Source organism: Ochotona princeps, chromosome 17 (genome assembly GCF_030435755.1).
Source record: "Ochotona princeps isolate mOchPri1 chromosome 17, mOchPri1.hap1, whole genome shotgun sequence".
In the NCBI taxonomy this organism is placed as follows: domain Eukaryota; kingdom Metazoa; phylum Chordata; class Mammalia; order Lagomorpha; family Ochotonidae; genus Ochotona; species Ochotona princeps.
Window position 1 is genome coordinate 52367269 of NC_080848.1, and position 21303 is coordinate 52388571.

The 21303-nt window shown below is 47.8% G+C and overlaps 1 protein-coding gene across 1 annotated transcript in view; it reads left to right on the plus strand.

Annotated features, from left to right (window-relative positions):
- STX8 (syntaxin 8) overlaps window positions 1-21303 on the plus strand; it is a 231307-nt gene that overhangs the window by 158774 nt on the left and 51230 nt on the right. The window contains exon 7 of the mRNA XM_012929734.2: window positions 3149-3250. Coding sequence (XP_012785188.1) covers window positions 3149-3250 — 102 coding nt within the window. The remainder of the gene's footprint in view (window positions 1-3148; window positions 3251-21303) is intronic.

Sequence of the window (21303 nt, forward strand, 5' to 3'; positions counted from 1 at the left end):
TTAGAGCGGACTCCATAAGGAGAGTCTGTCATGCCATCTGCAAAAACGCAGTTTCAATCGTTGACTTGCAAAACTTTTTATGCTTCCCTTCACCTACGCCACCCTTCCTCCTCGCATTACTGATCATTGTGGGACCTCTAGTAAAATGTTCAACAGATGTTATCGGAGCATATACCTTTGCCTGGATCTTAGAGGAAGAACTGCCCAACCTTTTGCTGTTAAATATGGCATCCGCACCAAGTCTTTCATAGATGTCTCTTATCAGGTCAAGGAAGTTCCCTTTCATTCCTGTTTTGCCGAGAATTTGCATCATGAATAGACAGCCAGATGTCATGAGACCCTTTTCTGGCATTGCTGGAGATCTCAGACGATCTCTGCCCATCCGAGCTTTGAGTCCGCATGCTTCTCCTTTTCTGACACATATGGGGAGTAGCTCAAGTCCTGCTTGTATTGCTCCCCCAAACACTTTGATACAGAGTTGTGATTCACTCTCTTCAGGCTGCTATGAATGTCCATGGCTAGTGAACAACGGGAAACTATTCCTGGAGGCTAGAAGTCAAGGTCATGATACCGGCACATTCTGTGTCTCGTGAGGGCCCGCTTCCTGGCCCATTGACAGATGTCTTTGGCTGTCACCTCACATGATGGAAGGGACAAATGGCGGAACTCCGTGAAACCTCTTTAATAAAGCCCGTAGACAGATGTCTTTTGTTGCAGCCTCGCATGATGGAGGAGACAAATGGCGGAATTGCGTGAGACCTCTTTTACAAGGGTACAAAGCGTGGTCGTGGACTAGGCTGCTTCCTCATGACCCGATCGTCTCCCAAAGGTGCCACTTCTGAATGCCACCACACTGGGGAGCGGTCGCTTTCAACAGACTCTGAGAGCGTGCAAGCTCCTGAGTCTGTAGAACTTGTCATGCTCCTTGCATGCAGAATGCTTCCTGCTTTCTGTCGCGATTTTGTCCACCACATGAGTCATTTGAAAGTGGATTCCTAAATTTTCTAAATACTGGAGAATTCCTTAATTTTTAAATGTTGGAGAATTTTACACATGGGTCATTATTTTTAATCGTGATGAAAAGTTTAATCTCTCAAAATACTCACTCTCTAGAAAGTTATCTGATGTGGTGTTAATACAGCTTTTAAAAAAAGATTTATTTATTTTTATTGGAAAGTCAAATATACAGAGAGGAGGAGAGACAGAGAAAGATCTTCCATCTGCTGATTCACTCCCCAAGTGGCTTCAATAGCCGGAGCTGAGCTGAACCAAAACTAGGAGCTAGGAGCTTCCTCCAGGTCTCCCACATGGGTGCAGGATCCCAAGGCATCAGGACATCCTCGACTGCTTTCCCAGGCCACAATCAGGGAGCTGGATGGGAAGTGGGGCCAGCAGGACATGAACCAGTGCCCATATGGGATCCCGACGTGTGCAAGGCAAGGACTTTAGCCACTAGGCTACTGCACCAGGCCCTAATACAGCTTTTTTTTTTACACAGAAACTATCTGATTTATATTTTAACTGAGTTTGCAAAAGCTTATACATATGTTTTCTAAAAGAAAAAAATGTGCCTCTTTTTTTTTTTAGTGATATTTTTGACAATCTTTACATAATTAATTAGGGTAAAAAGGTTCAAGAGCTATAGGAAAGTGGGTAATCAAAAATGATAATAATAATTTAAAAAAGGATTCCAGCTTGGGTTGGCAAATGAGTGATGGGGCCATTCATTGAGATGGTCAGTGGAGGGGGGGGGTCACACCTGAGAGACTATGATAAATTTTGGTTTCAAGACCTTGACAGTCAGGTACAGATTGGTGGCCAGCGCTTGGCTGCATAGAGAGAAGAGAGATCCCCTCTGCTGGGTCTCTCCTGTCATGCCCCCAGCACTGGGCAGCAGCAGAGCTGGGAGGCAGAACCCAATCCAGGCTGCCCTGGCAGGGAGCTTGAATGGGGCTGCTAGGCCAAGGACCCAATCGAATCCAAGCCCTCTCACATTAAATGTGGAAGTCTTACCGGCCAGGCCAAATGTCCGCCCCTATTTTAAGTGCTGATGAAGCTAATGGCACATAAAACCATTACAGAGTGAGACTGTACGGCTCTGTGCGTCACCCATGTATGACAGTTCTTCCAAAAGCTCAAGGAAAATGGACATAATAAAATATGCAAAATGAACTTTCCTTTTCATTTCCCAAACAAACTTCTTGAAGTATTCCTCCCACTCCTCTAGAAAAGGAGACTGTTTCTGAGTGACTTAAAGAAACACTGAGGGAGCGTGTGTCAGTGAGTCCAAGGGAAGAATTAGGAGTGAATGGTTGTAAAATACCACAAGGTTTGTCTAGGCAGGTGTTACATTGTGACTATTTGACAAATTTTACTTAGATTGGTTTTTCCAAGAAAAACCAAATGCTTTGAAAATTATTCAGTGCTTTTATCTTTTAGCTTCTATTTTGTCATTGCCTTTATCTTTTCATATTTATTTTAGATTTATTTATCAGGGCCCAGCGCCATAGCCTAGTGGTTAAAGTCCTTGCCTTTTAATGCACTGGGATCCCATATGAGCACAGGTTCTAATCCCGGCAGTCCCGCTTCCCATCCAGCTCCCTGCTTGTGGCCTGGCAAAGCAGTCAAGGACGGACCAAGGCCTTGGGACCCTGCACCTGTGTGAAGCTTCGGGCTCTTGGCTTCAGAACGGCTCAGCTCCAGCTATTGAAGCCACTGGGGAGTGAGTGAATCAGTGGACGGAAGATCTTCCTTTGTCTCTCCTCCTCTCTGTAGATCTGACTTTCCAATTTAAAAAAAAGAAAAGATTTATTTATTGGAATGGTGGAGAGGTTTGGTTTTTAACTGAAGTCATTTTCTATCAGCATCTCTTAGGTCACAGTCTCTCAGCTCCTCCATGTAAGTCCAGACTTGTCCTCGGATCTCATTAACCAGTCTTTCTCAAGAAGGATCCCATTGCGAAGTCTTCTGTCCAGATCCCCTTGAGACTAGAATGACAGTTGCTGGGCACTTGCTTGTTGAGTTGGGTAGCCTTCCATGCACTGCCCATGAGAAGATTCTTACTAGAAGGAGCTGCCAGTGGCCATGATCCCGCGATGGGAACCTGAGTGTTTGAGTACTAATCACACACCTCTGCTTCTCTTCCCAGAAATCATCGATGACCTCACCAATCTGGTGGAGAACACCGATGAAAAACTCCGCACCGAGACCAGACGCGTGGGCCTGGTGGAAAAGAAGTCAGCCTCATGCGGTAAGAGCCAGCCAGCCAATACAGCTCTGCCCGTCTCCTCACTTGCGCTATTACCCTGCGCCGAGTCCCCCCAACCCGCCATGTGTCTGATTAATATGGGGTCAGTGTCTCTTCTAACACAGGCAGTGCCTTGTGGTGAAGCCCTGAAATTGACAAAAGAAGCTTAAGTCTTAGTGAAACAAAATGCGCTGTTTGGTGTTCAGAGGGCAGGTAGTGAACATTTTTCTTTAAAAGTTTTAAAATAGAAAACCTTCCGGTGTGTTTGCAAAGATGAATTTACATATTACAAGGGAAGGTGATTGTGGGAGACTTTGTCGGTTTTTAAAGGCAAACCTACTGGCTTTTGTGCCTTTGTTTTTGTGGTAACTGTGAGCTTGGTGACTGCACCTGGAGCTGCCCAAGTTCTGAAGTCTGATTGAGTTTAAATCCTATAAAAGTTCAGCGATGGTGCCATTGTTAGCTCTTGATGATTTCCTTTGTAAAATGCGCTGCCCTGTGCCCATATAAGAATCCCAGTGAGTGCGTGTTTACAATGCCAGTTCCCAGCCTGTCTGCAGATTCTTGGTGAGTCGCTCTTGGGGTGGAGTTGAAGAACACGGATTATTGAGCCAGCATAGCAAGCATTCTGACATGGGGTACCCATCATTATCCTGCAGAAATTCCAATGTGGTTTGTTGTGAGGTTTTAATTACGTGTGGCCAGTGCACCATGCCTAACCCCGAAGCAGATGAGGCTGAGGAGTGGCAGCAGCAGTGTCAGGGGCTGGATCTGGGGATTCGTGTCTCCAAGGTGTACCAAGCCTGCAAAGCCAACAGTTACTTAAAACAAGTATGGCAACAGTCAAGGAACTAGTTATCCATGCACGTTTTTTCCCCCTGACTTTTAGTCTTTTTTATATGGAATACATAATGGGTTCCCCCTGTCTTCTCTGCCGGATCTGGGGATAGAATGGGGTCCCCACAGTGCCATGATCTCCTGAAATGTGTGGTTTAAAACTCAGCGGCGCCTGCCTTGCTTTTTCGTGATGAAGTAATAACATCAAGGAAGGGTGGGTCGGACAGATTTGGATTCCAGGACCTCAGGGGAGGGACTGCAGGGGAAAGGCCACATTCCTTTATCAGGAGTGGACTTGTTCTCCCTGCCCTTAGCAGCTCTCCCCCGGCAGAAGGCCAGCCCACCGGAGCTTCCACTCCTAACAGCTATGTGCATCCACTCTCGTTTGGGTTTCCCAGTTGACATGGTTCGGCTATGATTTACATGTCCCCCAAGGTCTTGTGTGCTGGACCACCACGAGGAATTAAGAGAGTACACACTTGGTCCGCCCCTGGGGCTTGTAGGCAAGGCCTTTGGGAGGTGACCAGGATTAGCTGAGGTGATGAGGGTGGAGCCCAGAGGCCTTATACAAGCGGGGAGAGAGCCCCAAGAAACACTCCTGTGCTTCCTGTCCCCTGTTGTGTGATCATGCACTTCGGGGCTCTGTCCACAAAAAGTCTATGACAAGGAGCCCGGAAATTGCACCTCCAGAACTATGAACTGACATAGGCCTCTTTGCTTTGTGACGTAGCCCACTCCAACATTTCCTTACAGTCACGTGAAGCCAAACACAGCACCTTAATTGCCAGGCTAAACACCCACCTCCACGGGTATCCTATCTCCTATAGCTTAGATCCTATCCCCAGCTTTGCCCCCAGAGCCAGCACCCTGTGCAAACCCTGGGGGGCAGTAGCTGATGGCTGCGGTAACTGGGTCCCTGACACTCATGTGTCTTAGCCCCTGGTTTTGACCTGGCCAAGAGCCCTGGCTGTTGCTACTGTTTGGGAAGTGAACAAGCAGATGGGAGCTCTCTGATTCTCTCTGTTTATGGGGAAATAAAACATCCTCAAATACAAGCCTGTGGACACAGACTTGAGTTGCCTGGATCCTATGTTGGAGTACTTGTGTTTAAATCCTGGTTCTGCTTCCATTGCCAATTACCTGCTGGTGAGCACCCCAGGAAGAAACAGGTGCTGATTCAAGTGCTTCACCCCCCTCCCATGTGGGAGCCCTAGTGTGAGTTCTGGGCTCCTAACTCTGACGTGGCCCAGCCCTTTCTCTCTCTCTCTCTCTCTCTCTCTCTCTCTCTCTCTCTCTCTGCCTCTCTGCCTCTCTGCCTCTCTGCCTCTGCCTTTCAATTAAATCATTTTAAGGGAAAGCTGGAAAAGGGCCAAATAGCAGTTGTAGAACTAAAAAAAAATAAATAACTGAAGTCCAGTAGCCCATGGATGTATTTGGTACCAACAGAAGAAAAAATCGGCCAGAAGGACAAACTTAAAAAGAAATGATCCAACTTTCTGTTTACTGTTTAGAAGAAGATAGATATTCAAAACCCTGGATGGTAAATTACCGTCTTCCTAAGAAAGACATTGGAGGGACTGAGTTGGGGGTGGGCTTGGTCCAAGAGCGTGAAGACGCACAAAGAAGTGTTGATCCACCTGCTTGTGTCGAGGGTAGGGCTGGCTTGAGGATTTCATGCGTGAACACATGTGCCTGCACCCAGGAAGCTATAGGCAAGGTGTGTTTGCAACTACAGGGCTGTTGGGGAGGAAGGGGTGTTCGGCCACCGTTTAGCCAAGGTTTGAGCAAGGTGCAGGTACAGCAGGTCCTCAATAATACACAAGCCAGTTATGAATCATGAAATGACCTTTTGTTTCCCTCCTTGGCACACATCTTCCTCATCAGGCTGCTCCGTCGTCGTTGTCAGTTGTAGACTCTGCTTGAGCAGTGATAGGACGCAGAGGGGGCTGTGTGCATGCACAGGAACAGAACCCGCTGATGAACTTGTTTGTTCTGGTGTTCACAAAAGGACCCAGACCCCCTCTTTGTGAGCCTTTCCCTTGGCAGCCCTGGGTTGTAAGCCTGTAAAATTTTTAGAGGTCTTTCTTTGTGCCCCTTTTCTTCCTGGGGAGCCCCACCTGGGTCGTGATTCACGTTCCACATCCCACATCCTCTAGAAAACACTGTTGCACCGCTCCCCTCAGCCCTGCCCCCCAGCTCCAAAACACAAAACAAGACCCATGTTTTCCACAGGTGCCTTTATGTGTTTTCAGATCTGTGACTGATATGTAGGGCCTTGCCCTAAACGTGGGACCTTTGTGATTGCAGTGGCCAGTACCCAGTGAGCCTAATCCTCATGAGAATTCCAAAGAGATCCTTGTTTCACACTGGGGGTTCTGAGTGCCTCTGCCTTGACACATGTGGGCTAAGCACACCAGGTGTGGGCTCAACAGTGTCTTAGCCAGGCAGTAAGAAACCAGTCTGTCCAGTGTGTTCTTAGCAGCTGTCTCAGCCCAGAGTCCCCAGGTCTGCCCTGTAGGGAGGACGGAGCCAGCCAATGGTCTCAAGTGATACAATAGCGCAGGGGGCATGGCATCCTGCAGATGTGGGTCACAGCTGGGGCTCTGCCGCTCACGTCCTGAGGGGCCTCTCTCAGTCTTAGTCAGGTTGAACATCCCACCCAAAAGTCCGAAACACTCCAAAATCTGAAACTGTTTCTGAGAGCTGACACGGCAAATAGAAAATCCTGCACCTGATCTCGAGTGGCAGGTCCCTGTCTAAATCCGGGCACACTACAAGTGCTGTATAGAATGGCCTTCAGGCTGCACACATAGGGAGAGTTTTAAATGTCTGTGGTGTTGTGGCATCGCAGGCTAAACCACCGCTTGGGATGCCTGTATGCCATAGCAGGTTATGCCAGTTTGAGTCCATGCTGCTTCTCTTCCAGTTCAGCTCCCTACTAATCAGCCTGGGAAACAGCAAATGGTCTTCAAGTCCTTGGGTCCCTGTCCAAAATGGGAGACCCAAAGGGAGGTCCTAGCACCTGGATTTGACCTGGCACAGCCCCAGCTGTTGTAGTCATTTGGGAAGTGAACCCAAGAGTGGAAGATGTCTTTTTCTCTGTCACTCTTTGAAGTAAGTAAGTAAGTTGGAAAAAAAAAAAGTTGTGGGAAAATGGAATTAAAGGGTAAGCTTATAATGCTGCAAAAAAATAGAAATTCATGTAGGTTTTTCATAGTATGTGTTTTCTATGAACTTGTAGAAGACTCTCTGTATAAAATGTGTATGAAACATAAAAGAATTTTGGGTAAAAAGGAGAACGAGAACTAGAGTGATGGCGCAGTAACCAGTACCAGGGAACCCACAGTAAACACCAACTGTGTGAAAATGGGGTTGAATGGGGCTGGCATTGTGGTAGAGTGGGCTAAGCCATTGGTCTGCAATACTGACATTTCATATGGGCGTGGGTTCAAATCCCAGCTGCTCCATTTCTAGTCCAGGTCCCTGCTAAGGTGCGTGGGAGAACAGCAGAGGATGGTCCAAGTGGTTGGGCCCTTGGCACCCACGTAGGAGAGCCAGATAAAGCTCCTGACTTCAGTCTGGCCCATCCATAACCCTCATGGCCCTTTGGAGACTGGGCCAGTGGATGAAAGAAATCATTCTCGTTCTCTCTGTCCCTCTCTTGGTAACTCTGCATTTCAAATAAAGCTTAAAAAAAAGTGACTAAATGGCTTGCCTGGAGTTCCCTGCTCAACTATAACTTGGAGCGTTTTCCTTGTGTTCCAAGCCAGAGGAAAACCCTGATGGCTTGAGTGAATTACGCAGGGCTGCTGCCCTGGGATCTCTGAACTCAGCACTCTCATTTGGTTAGAAATGAACTCTATTTTTAAAAAGGAAACAGGAATTGGGGAATTTGTAGGTGTGAAATTGACAGATGCCACCTCTGGTGTGTGACTGATGGTGGGGATGTGTATCTCCTTTGTTTAACTGTAACTCTGGTGAAGTGTGTAAAATTCAGGAAAGAAACTGAGTTCTTAGATGTCTCATTTATTTAGCACATCTAATTTATTAATCCACTACTTTTGTCTCCCCCAGTATCATATGTAGTCATGGAGCAAAGAAATGACTGCTGATTCTCTTCTTTGCGGGTGTTTGTTGAGCACATTTCTCCTTGGTGGTTGTTTCCAGCCTTTTCCTTCTTTCCTTTGTATCACCCTTGGTTGAGCTAAGCTACAGGGTCCTCAGCCCCCTTTACATCCTTGTGTATCTGCATGTGCCACCCATGCCATCCTTAATCCTTTCTCAGTGTAAAAACGTCCAGGTCTGCACCCTGGCATGGCTGCGTTCATAGCCATCACATCCTCCAGCTTTCTCATTTCTTCCTCCTCCTCCTGTGCCAACACATCTGTGTGCCAGGAACTGGACTGAAAGGTCAATGGGAGGGTCCAGTGTTGTGGTGTATCACCACTTCTTGCAACATGGGCATCCCATATGGGCACTACTTTAATTTCTGCTTGTTCCCCTTCCAATGCAACTCCCTGTTAATGTGCCTGGAAAAGCAGGCGAAGACAGCCCCTGCCATCAACCTAGGAGACCCAGATGAACTGACTACAGCCTCGCCCAACCCTGGCTGTTGCAGTCATCTGGGGAGTGAACCATAGGATGGCAGACCTCCCTCTAACTCTACCTTGCAATCAATCAATCTATCTTTAAAATAAATAAAGGTCAATCTCCAAAAAGTATGCACATGTATTTGAAAAAGTAGATGTGACTTAGGGTCCTGCAGAGGGGCAGCTGATATGAAGCATTTGAATGAGTGGGAGACTTGCAGGTATAGTAGGACTTGCATGGGCCTAGGATCTAGAGTTTTCCTAGGAAATATAACAGAGGAACAGAGATTTAAATAAGTACAAGATGCTGCTTCCAGGCCTGATAAAGGGAGAAAAATCAAACCAAAGCCAGTGGGGCTTACGGACTATGATTTTATTTAAGGAGGTGAGAGTGGACAAGGAAAAGAGGGAGGATGGAAACCTACAAATGTTGCTAAACAGCACCCCAAACTGAAACTTGTGCATTGCTGAAGGATCCCCAAACCTGGGTCCACCCTCCCTGTAGTCAGAAACCAAATGACTGACATCCGAGTGGTGGAAGGAAGTATGTGTTCATTGCAAAGTGCAGTCCAAGGCACTGGGCAGCTGTGGCTTAAGTCCTGAGCTCCCCCACCACCGCAAGAGTTAGGGGTGAAAGTTTGCTATAGATTGAAATTTTGGGGGGCTGGCAGTGCAAGATCAGCTGGTCAAGCATCCAAGCTCCCTGTTGGTCAGTGGTGCTTGTGACCTGCCTGTGGTTACTTAGTGGCACCGTGTTCTTCAGGGGATTTGCAATGTCCAGGTGGTCTTCTGTGGGTCCCAGGGAATGATAGGTCAGCAATCATTTACCTTCTGCCCTGGACCCAAAAGCCCCTCAGACAATCCCAACAAATAAGGTTGCATCTGCCAGAAAAGCAAATGACTGCTTGAGTCCAGGAGTTAGAAACTTGTTAGGCCAGCTGTGTCACTCACTCAAGTCAGTGATTTCGTTTCAGTGAAATGCAAGCAAAGACACCTTGGGCTGAGAGAGATGAACAAGAGGCTGGGGACTCAGCCTCACATCTGCAGGGTTTGTTGGTACCTGGGGAGGGGTGAAATCAAGCAGGTGTAATCAGTAGGTGACTGACTGCAGGGGTGAGGGGAGCAGGCGTGCCACTGGGAGATGGAGGGCTGTGAAAACTTTCCTTAGAGTATTTGATAATTTTTTAAAGAAAAATGATATTTCTATATTCAATATTTTGCTGCTTCTTGTTCCCCCTTCATTTTTTAAATTTTTTATTAAATGTATTTGAGAGGCAAAAAGAAAAAGGATGTTCTGGCAGGCTGGTTCATTCCTCGCAAATGCCCACAATGGTCAGGACTGGGCCAGACTGAAGCCAGAAGCTTGGAACTCAATCCAGGGGATGGCAGGGACCCGGCTGCTTGAGCCATCCATCCCTGCTTGTCTCCCAGGGTGAGCATTCGCAGGCACCCCGAGTCACGAGCTGGATCTACAGTGCCAGGGATCCAAGCAGTCACCTCTGGGCTGAGAGGAGCCCAGGGCTGACAGCAAGACCAGGTTGCTGAGGGACATCGCCACCTCTCATCACCTCTGTTGCTCTTGGTGTGTGAGGACAGTAGAGCTGGCCAGGCCTGACTGTCCACGGTGGGCAGAGGTCTCTGATACAGAGAAGGGAGTGTGCTGCCTCCTATCAGCAAATCACCCGGTGGGAGCTCCTTCAAAGCAGAATTCACATGCTGTTGCTTTTCCCAAGCAGTTTTATGTGGAACCCTGGTGTAAGCAAGTGTTAAGCCCTGGATATATATACGTATTTCCAGATGATTTTCCCAGAAACACTTCAGACAGCGTTTTCTCAGCCCAAACTGCAGAGCAACAGATCCTTGCTGAAGCCTGCTGCCTCTCTTCGGCCCTTCTCCTCTAATAAGTTCCGGGGTTTAAGATGGTTGTCTCTAGCAGAAACAGCTCATATTCATTGATCTCTGTGACCCAGCATAACCCAGCCCCGACCCTCTTATTCCAGCTGCTTCCTCTGCCTTCCCCCAAACCCTATCATTTATCGAACGTTTTGGTTGCTGGCTGTCAGGTCCTGGGGAGCAAACGCACGTGAACGACCTATCCCGGTCCCTGGGCGCCTGCAGCACCTGTGTAAGGGACGTTGTTAGAGCAGCATTGAGAAAGGACTGAACCTTTCTCTCCTGGGGGTATGTGTGGCACAGCCAGGATGGAGGACCAAGCTGCCTCTGGGCCAGCTCTTGAGCCACTGCTACTGTGTGGCACTGACAGCTCAGAGGGAACACCATTTCAGGCAGTAGGAAGGAACCACAGAGAAGATTTCGCTAGCAAGCCGTTGGACTCTCTTGGGTGGCCTCAAGGCATAGACAAGGCAGCCAGTTAGTCCAGAACCGGATCACCAGGAGGTTATGATGCTTAAACTTACTTTTCCATCATCTCCTTCAGGTTTTTCCTCTCCCACTCTTTATTGACGACCATGTAAGGAGTCTTCAAAAAGTTCATGTGCAATGAGGGGGCAAAAAAAGAAAAAAAAACTGGGAAATTTCAAATTGTATTTATATATTTGAAACGCAGGAAGGGCAGAGATGGATAGTGCTGGTCTGTTCCCTAAATGCCTGCACCAGCCAGGGCTGCTGTGCAAGGTTCAAGCCAGAGCCAGGAACTCGTGTCCAGGTCTGCTATATTGGGGGGCTGGCAGAGTGGGGAGAACAGGGAGACAGACTTGAGCCATGGCCTGCCTGTTCCTTCCCAGGGTGTGTACATTATTAGCAGGAAAATGGATTTGGGAGCTGAGGCTGGAATGCAAGCCAGAAATCTCTGATATGGAAGGTGGGTGTTCCCATAGAAGGCTGAGCCTGTCCCTAGCAGCGTGTCTTCCCACTCCATTTTCCATGAGGTCTCTGAAATACCCTGATGCTGAGGGCTCTAGCCTCAATCTGCTTGTTTTACTATTATAGTTTTTAATCTTGATCATCTTCAAGCTGTTGCATCCTCTCCTTTGGATGTCTTCATGGCAGCTCAGGCCCAACCTTCACTGCTGGACATCACAAGCTGTCTCCCCACCAGCTGCCAACTCGTTTGCCCATACCGCCCCGCCCCGCCCATCCCCTCCCTCTGTACACATTCTTTAGGGACCGCTTGTTATCCCAAGATAAACTTCCTCTCCCAGGCTGCCTGGTTTTTTTCAGGCTCAACATGCCCCTTCATCCCTCTCCTATGCCTGCTGGGACCAGATAGGAAAGCTTAATGCACGAAGCAGGCAACTAGAATCGTCTTCAATGCCAAATGAGCAGATTTCTGCAGAGTCAACACACAAGCCCAAGTGTTGCCAGCTCATCTGTTTGTTTGGTTTTATGAGAGAAGTCTGAAATCTGGATCTTCCTGTGCAACACCCTCAATATTTCAGTGTTGTCAGTGCATTCTCATTTTAAAAGATGTCATGTGGGCCAAATAAAATATGTGACCACGTCCTGCCTTGATATCTGTCTTTCACGTCCATCTGTTCAGTGCCCCAGACCTGTTCATTCTAATGACCTCCCCCATCCGATGTGTGACTCTGTCACATTTAGGTAGCCATTAAGAATAATAATGGAGTCCGTGTATTGGCACAGAAAAGCGTGTTTGTAATTCACATGATGCTCACACAACCTGTGGGGTTTTAGCACACTGATGGAGCAAACCAGCTTCCCTACATCAGTATTACAGGGCGAATCATGCTGTCGAAGCACATCTCTGCTTAATCAGCTTAGAGCTGTTCTCCATCATGGAGACAGTAAATAACGAGGTCATGGAACTTGAAGACACTTGCAACCTTTATTGGAATATCTGGGTTCCACTCTCGGCCCACCCCCCCCAACTCCAGCTTCCTGCGTATGCACACTCCGGGGCGGGGGAGGGTTGCGCAGCAAGGAACACTCAAGTGGTTGGGTCGCTTCCACCCATGTAGGAGACCTGGGTTGAGTTTCTGCCTCATGACATTGACCTCAGTGCGACCTTGGCTGTTGCAGATATTTGGGGAGTGGGATAAAGCATGGATGGGTGTGTTTATGCATTCTCTCACCTTCTCAAATAAATAACTCTTAGGAGATCTGCTTCAGTAATGTCACAGCATGCTGTGACACTATAATGAACCTATCAGAATAGCTTGATCTTCACTGCAGGTGCTACAATGTACAACTCACAAGACCTTCAATCCCCTGGTCCCTTTACCACACAAACTGCAACCTGTGTCCTGTGTCTTGTGTCCTGTTGTGTGATTTACCTGCTTAAGTGCCTATAGTCAAAATACCAGGCCTCTGTGATCACATCATGATTATCTACTGTGATTGCAAGTTCCTATGGTGGAGAAGCTTAATTTTTTTTCTCCTGCTAGCGGCATCTATTTGGGCAACTGGAATCAGAGCCATAAGCTCAAATGTTGGCGTTTCAGCTTAATCCAGGCAAAACAAAGCCTTTGAGAGAAGCGCAAAATTGGAAGCCCTTTACTTAATAGAAGGTGATGGATACAGGCTGACAGCCTCAGAGCTCTCACCGTGACCACCCCACAGACCGCCACGCTTCTTTGAATCTGTTAAGGGGCACCAGTTTTGCGTATCATCAAGGGGTCAGAAGTGAATGCAAAGTATAATCATTTTTTGATGATTGTTTGTGCTGTATTGTGGTCTAGAAAGCGACAGTGCATTTTGTAAGAGTGGCGTCCATTGCTGTTGAGTATTAATTACACTGTACAGGTCTCAGTTGAGGATCTCACCCCATGGACAGTGGAATTCATCCATCTTCACCCCGCTCCAGGGGCCAGCAGCCAGCGCCTAGGTCAGTACTGTCTATGGTGCTGGGGCATGCGTAGTTCTGGACATGCGTAGTAAGCTTTTGCCTGTATCATTTGCCAACCTTACTGTGGTGGAAAGAGCATCCACACTTCTGGCCTAGGTGTTCTGCTAACCCAGCCTAACCCTTAGGGAGTTGGGCATTCCACTTGAGTGCTCCTCATTCTTGTATTGATTTTTCCTCTTACTTTTGTAAATGGACATGAAATGAAAAATTGGATTCTAGTTGGGACTGAAATTACTCATGACGGGTAAGCTTGGTAGGGGGCTGGGAACTGGGATTGGTTCCGGTTGGAAATCGCTTTGCAGCTTTTCAAGTAAAACAGAGAGCTGTTGCTCAGAATGGATGCTCTTTAAGCTTCCGTGTGATTCCATGACTCTTTCATCCCTTCTCCTTGCCCTTTTTCAGGGAATTAAACACCTCCCCTGCACCCTGCATGCACCCCCACTCCCCCAGTAAACCAGGTATGAGCTGGGGTCCAGGCAGGACCCTTGTTTTTCATACAGGATGGCCCGAGTTAGGTCACAAACAGGCAGAATTAAGTCATCTCCATGCGGGCTTTAACCTACAGGGTCACAAACTGTATACTGGTCGAAAACATTTTTGAAAAGCACATACTTTTCAGAGCAGAACAAGAGCGATAAGTGTATTTTCGTATGAGAGTACTTCAAAGAGGTTGTTGCAATTGGAATGAAGAGATAACACACACATTCCCATGGGCCTTTTGAAGACTCTGTGTTTGACGAGGGGGCAGGGTGTGGGGACAGGACAAGTTAGCTACTGAGAATCTCTGCTCCTGGGTTCAGAGTTCAAAACTTGGAGTTCCTTACGTATTTCTCTCTCAAGTTGGCATCGCAGCTGTACTGGTATTCCTGTTTTTGTATTTAAAAGTGAGCAGGGAGGGCCATCATCGTGGTGTAGTGGGTAAAGCTACTACCTGTGGCACCATAGCATCCCATAAGGGCACTGGTTGCTCCACTACTGATCCAGCTCCCTGCTAATGCACCTGAGAAAGCAGCAGGAGATGACCCAAGTGCCTGGGCCCCTGCCACCCATGTGGGAGACCCAGACAAAGCTCCTGACTTTGAACGCGCCCAGCTCTGGCAATTGTGGGGTGTACCAGTGGATGAAAAATCACGCACGCTCACTCTAGCTCTCACTGTATCTATCCACCCCACCCCCCAACTCTGTAACTTTGCATTTAAATGAATAAATTAAACCTTTAGACTTTTTTTAAAAAGTGAGCAGGAAGATACTGTTTATTTTTTTAAATAAGGTTTGAAATAAGTTGAAGCTTAGAATACAGATTTTCCCATCTCCCCTTTAATACAAGATGGGTTTAGAAAAAAGATGTAAGGCTGGCAAGGGTTATAAACACAGTCATTCCGAAGTCATTATCTGAATATAGTTTTAACCATCATGCTGCCTTCCTGCCTTCCTGGCACTTTGCAGTTCTGAGTAGAGCCTTCCTGATCCCAGCCCATGCCTGGGTATGCTCAGAGAGTAACAATGAACGTTGACTCTTTTACTTTCCTTTGCTAAAGCAGAGGCCATAGCCAGAGTGAGGTGAGGTTGAGTGGGCACAAACAAGTTTAAAGAGGAGTCATTAGGACAGGCATTGTGGCACTGCAGGTTAAACCACTGCTTGGGGTACCAGCATCCCACATTGGAGTGCTTAGGATCAAGTGTCACCCCCAACTTGTGATCCAGCTTCTTGCTAGTGTGCACCCTGGGAGGCAGCCAGTGATGGCTCGAATGCTGGGGGTCCCTGCCACTCTCGGGGGCACAGCCAGATTGAGTTCCTGGCTTTGGCTGACCTCAGCCCTGGCTGTTGTAAGCCATTTGGAGAGTGAACGAGTGAATGGAAAACTCATCCCTACCCCTCTTCTTCTGCTGGTCTGCCTTTCAAAGAAATAAATCGGTTGACTTTAAAATCTTTGTAGAAAAAGTTATAGGGTCTTTAGAAATTCAAACAGCTGACATACAGGTGTTTGGTGAAGCATTTGGGGCACTCCCATCACATATTAGTGTCTGGGTTTGGGTCCTGGTTCTACTCTCAAGTCCAGCTCCCTGCTCATGTGTCCCCTGCTGCCCCCTGGTAGGCAGCAGGTTATGGCTTAAGTACTCGGGTCCCTGTCACCCACATGGTAGGCCTGGTTGGAGTCCTTGTCTCCTGACTTTGGCCTGGTCCATCCCTGGTCTTGTTTTTATTGCAAAGTCAAATCTACAGAGAGGAGGAGAGACAGAGAGGAAGATCTTCTGTCTGTTGGTTCACTCCCCAAGTGGCTGCAATGGCCAGAACTGTGCCAATCTGAAGCCAGGAGTTAGAAGCCTCTTCTGAGTCTCCCACGCGGGTGCAGGGTCCCAAGGTTTTGGGCCTTCCTTGACTGCTTTCTCAGACCACAGGCAGGAAGCTGGATGGGAAATGGGGCTGCCGGGATTAGAACCGGCGCCCACTTGGGATCCTGGTGCATTCAAGGTGAGGACTTTAGCTGCTAGGCCACGCCGCCGGGCCCTCTTGAAGGCATTTGAGGTAGTGAAGCAGCCTATGGAAGATCTCTGTCACTTATCTCTCTGTCTTACCCCAATAATTACTTTAAAAGCAACTGCAATCATTGGAGCCTAGCTGCATTTATCTACAACTGTGCAGACAGCGTGTCTGTTACCCATGACTGTTGCTCTGCGTGTTAAGTCACGTCCCACACTGCTCACTGTGGAGTGCGTCACACAACCACATGGCCGTGCTTGGCTGCAGGGCTGTGCAGGTCTGCCTGTGTGACTGACCTTCACTGTGGTCACAATGACGTAAATGCCCACTCACAACAATGGCACTATGGCTTGTTAAGGGGAATCTGTGGTGATTGGATCGTCCTCCTTCACCAAATCCCTGGGGAGGGTGCTCGGCAGCCTCAGCCTTGGGTGGTATTCACCAGTGTGACTCCAGGGGTCATGGTGATAATGAGGATTCTGATGGGCTCTGGGCACCAGCAGCCCCTCAGCAAGGACTTGGGGTATTTTTGTGGGCTCAGCTTTCGTTTGAACTTGGAGCCAGGCAACGACAGAGCTTAGTTACAGAACCTCGTTCAATTCCTCAGCATGATCGATGTGGGCTTTGCTTCCCCTTGGCTATTGGCCTTCTCTGCTGACGGGTCTGCAGAAGGCCAAGGCCAAATTCCTTGTGTTAACAGCCAACTAGCTCTTGGTGTTAGACTCTTCTGTCAGCTCTCTGTGACACAAACCTCCTTTCCTGTCATGGGGTCTCCCCGTCTGCTGCACGCTGGGCTCTTGGACACCCCACATGGCCAAGCATGTGTCTGTGCTGTCCCTCAGAGGATGTGGCTTGTGAACAGCCTGCAAAGGTTCCTTGGTGCTCTAAAGAGCCCCCATCTTTATTTGGCCCTTCCTTTCACAATGACTTACATTCCTGCAAATTTTTGTTTTATTGAAAGCCAGAGACCGAGAGAGAGGGTTTCCACCTGCCTTTTTGCTCCTCAGATGCTGGGTCTGGCCATAGCCAGGATCCCGAACCTCAGGCCCTGCCACCCGTGCTGTGTGGCTGGGACCCAAGGGCGTCAGCCACCCTCTGGACTGGCCCCCAGGATGCCCCCCAACAAGAAGCTAGAAGAGCAGCGGAGCTGGACAGGCGCTCTAGAATGGAATGTGGGGATGCCATGGAGTGTCTTTTTTTTTTTTCATTATAAAGTCAGATACACAGAGAGCAGGAGAGACAGAGAGGAAGATCATCCGTCTGTTTGTTGATTCACTCCCCAAGCAGCCTCAACAACTGGAGCTGCACCGATCTGAAGGCAGGACTGGAGCCTCTTCTGGGCCTCCCACATGGATTCAGGGTCTCAAGGCTTTGGGCCATCCTCGACTGCCACAAGCAGGCCACAAACAGGGAGCTGGATGGGAAGTGGGACGCCCATATGGGATCCTGATGCATGCAAGATGAGGACTTTAGCCACTAGGCACTGGGCACTGGGCGCCCCCATGTAGTGTCTTAACTGTTGTAACAAGCACCTGCTCCTGAAAAGTCATAGTAAAAACAAATCTTATTTCTAACAGATAGGGAATCTGAATTTTTTCCCCCAACATTAAATTCACATTTGTACCTGAGAGAACTCCTTTTCTGGAAGGAAGACTGCAAATCATCTTAGAAAAAAAAATAAGAAGAAGTAGAAGAACTGGGACCTGGCGTAATGGCTCAATTGGCTAATCTTCCCCTTGGAAGTGTCAGGATCCTATATGGACACTGATTCATGTCCCAGCTGTTCCACTTCCTACTTGTGGCCTGAGAAAGCAGTAGAGGACAGCCCAAAACCTTGGGACCCTACACCACCATGGGAGACCCGGAGGAAGCTCCTGGCTCCTGGCTTCAGATTAGCACAGCTCTGGCTCTTATGGCCACTTGGGGAGTGAAGATCTTTCCCTCTGTCTCTCTTTCTCTCCATAAATCTATCTGCCTTTCCAATAAAAATAAATCTTTTAAAAAATGAATAAATACTCGGTGTTTCCCATTATATGATGTTAGGCACAGAGTAAATTCTAAAATTGTTTTTGCGTCTTCAACATAATGTATTATACTATTTCATACAACTGTTCTTATAACGTGTGTGTGTGAGAGATGCCTAAACAAAATAGAAATAGAGTAAAAATGGCTTCAAAAACTAGAGGCCTTCTAAAAATAAATGTAAGTTGAATTAAACATTAGTTATTCTAATTTAGTCTTGCCATTTCTTTAATATTAGTAAAGCATAGTTAAGTGATACTTATAGATATTTGGGGCACTTCAAGAAGTTTGTGGGGGGAAATGGATTTGAAAGACATTTTATTTTGATGCAAAAACTTTTATAATGACACATGTAAGAACCCTCCAAAATTCCTGGAGAATGCATATTATGAAGGAGGGGGGAGAAAAAGCAGGATGGATTTCAAAACCTTTTGTGCTAAAATCAACATGTCTTTTAAATCCATTTTCCCGTGTACTGACAGAACTGCCTTCATTCATAGCTCTAACACCTGGGTCGTTCGTCTTGGAAAGGAAAGTTGTACACCTGGATTGTCTGTTATGTTGCAGACTTTTCTATCCCTGCCTTCCGTCCCCCAAAGTTGGGCATTTTATGGGACCTCAGAGATCCCTCTTTCTGGAACAGTCCCTCTATCGATTGATAAGAGGCGACTGTTCCTCTGGTTTCCATTTCCTTAAGGTAACTGAGTCTTCAGAAGGAGGGGACCGACTGTTCGCGTCCGTGAGGTGCGGGCCTGTCTGGCCATGGCCCCGGGCCTGGGAGTCTGTGCTCTCTATAACTTGGAAAACTGACACCTCCTGTGCTTCCAGAAATGGATGCTCTCCTTTGTGAATCAGATTTATTTTATTATTACCGGTGTTTCCAGTTTTGCGCCTCTCATTTGAAGCAGTGTGATTTGGAACAGCCTTCTGTGATTTTTTTCCTCTGTTATCTCTGAAGCCATTTCTCGCATGTTCGGGGCTGAGTGATAACTCCGATCAGTCTAGTGATCCTAATACCCTTAAATTCAATCAGTCATTTCCTCCCTCTATTAAAGTACTTTAATGCCAGGGACATGAATACATTTCAGACAGTAGGCAGAAGTTTTCGGGGGAAAAATGTGCCCATGTGAGGCCATCTCTGTAAAGTGAACATATTTTCAGCCACTTTGCAAAGTGGAGGCTGTGACTGTGGTATAACTTTGTGTCTGAAGAGAAGGGGAGAGGCCAGCATTGTGCCACGGCAGGTTGAGGAACTACGTGGAATTTCTATGTCGTGTGTCTGAGTGCCAGTTCAAGTCCCAGCTACTCTGCTTCCAAGCCAGCTCCCTGCTAATGCGCCTTGAAAGGCAGTGAAAGCTGGCCTAAGCATTTGGAGGCTGGGCTGGAGTTCCAGGCTCCTACCTTGGTTCTGGCTGGTGTAGCCATTTGAAGAGTAATGCAGCGGATGGAAGACTCTGTGTGTGTTTGTGTGTATAAGAGAGACAGAGAGAGATTCTGCCACTGAAGCAGATAAATCTTTTAAAAAAAAAATGGAGGGCCCGGCGGCGTGGCCTAGCGGCTAAAGTCCTTGCCTTGAACGCCCCGGGATCCCATATGGGCGCCGGTTCTAATCCCGGCAGCTCCACTTCCCATCCAGCTCCCTGCTTGTGGCCTGGGAAAGCAGTCAAGGACGGCCCAATGCTTTGGGACCCTGCACCCGTGTGGGAGACCCGGAAGAGGTTCCAGGTTCCCGGCATCGGATTGGCGCACACCGGCCCGTTGCGGCTCACTTGGGGAGTGAATCATCTGAGGGAAGATCTTCTCTGTCTCTCCTCCTCTCTGTATATCCGGCTTTCCAATAACAATAAAAAAAAAAATGGAAAAGAGATCTGACCAGATGGAACTTCTCTTTCCTCCCATGGCTGTGTCAACCTGTGTCCACCTCATCAAGCTGAGCACAACTTTGGTTTAAGCAGATTAGAAGCTTCCTGTCTCTTGAGGCTTGTCTGGGTTCTTTGGGGCCTGGGGGAAGGAAATACAATAATTAACTTGTGATTATACCAACAGCAGCACTCAGAATGAACCCAGGAGTTCTATGAACTGAATTTTGTATATAGATTCTGTATTCTTCTACAAGGCCCCACATCAGTAAACCCACCGAAGAGTCTTTGGCATCGCTGAAATACCTGGAGAGGTCTTGTTTGCAAGTGACAGCAAGAGCTGAAGCCCTTTGAAGGTTGTTTTTGTGAAGGTTTGAAATTCTCTGTCCTTCCAGGGCTGGCCAACATGTTTATCTGGAACGCAGTTTCTGCCCCGGACAGCAATTTTGCTTCGTATCAGTGCTCAACATCAGGCTCAGAAACCTTTGGTTCCAGTGAGAAAAATGCCCGGGCTAATCCCCGCTGGGGTTCTCAGAGCAAACAGTCCTTGCATGAGGGCAGCCCTCATGGGACCAAGCTGGATGAAGGCATGTAAAGCACTCAGCTAGAGCCATAACTCAGATCTTGCAGCCCTGGGGGCCCCGCACTTGGCCCCCCAAAAACCCCCTGTCCTCCCTCCTGGTCTTTCTCCCCATCTCTGCCTTCCTGCTCTCTTTCATCAATTCTCTCATCTTCCTCTACAATCACCTGCCAAAGATCTCCCACCTGAACCTCCTCCCACCATCTGTTAGTCCCCGCCATCCTCTGCCTCCCCAACACGGTACAGGCAGGGAGCACAGGGCTTTCTGGGGAGTGTGGGAGAGAGCCCATCAGGTTGCAGGAACAACCCCCCAAAAAATGTGTTTTAAAAACCCATGGTCTTGTAAGATTGCTCTAAGATCTACCCTGTGACTTCCTTGTGGGAAAATGCCTTTTGGGTCTGTGCTTTATGGATTTCTTTAGCCGTTTTCATGTTTGCTTTTGAAAATGTGATGGGTGGACAGTGAATTAACACCTGGGTAGCCTGGCTAAGCAGCCTGCAAGATCGAAACCCAGAAGAGCTTTCTCCCAGCTCAGGTTTTGTCCTGATTGCTTAAAAGATGTTTGGTTTCTCTTTTTCACAATCCCAGGAATTTGCAAACGTTTGTTCCCCGTTTCTGTATCTGTCATACTTTATGAAGAGACATCTGTTTAAGCCCCTTGGCTTGCAAACAGGGACATATCCTTGTCTGATTTACGACTTCCCTTTCTAGGGGGACTCCGCCGTTTTCCAGAAAGTGTGCCTGTTATCAGTGAAGTGGGCTTGCATGTTTGCAGTCATCACCATACTGAAAGATATCACCACTTTAAGCCATTCCTGACTGCCAGAACATGTAGAGGCTTTCAGTTTATTCATCCATTTG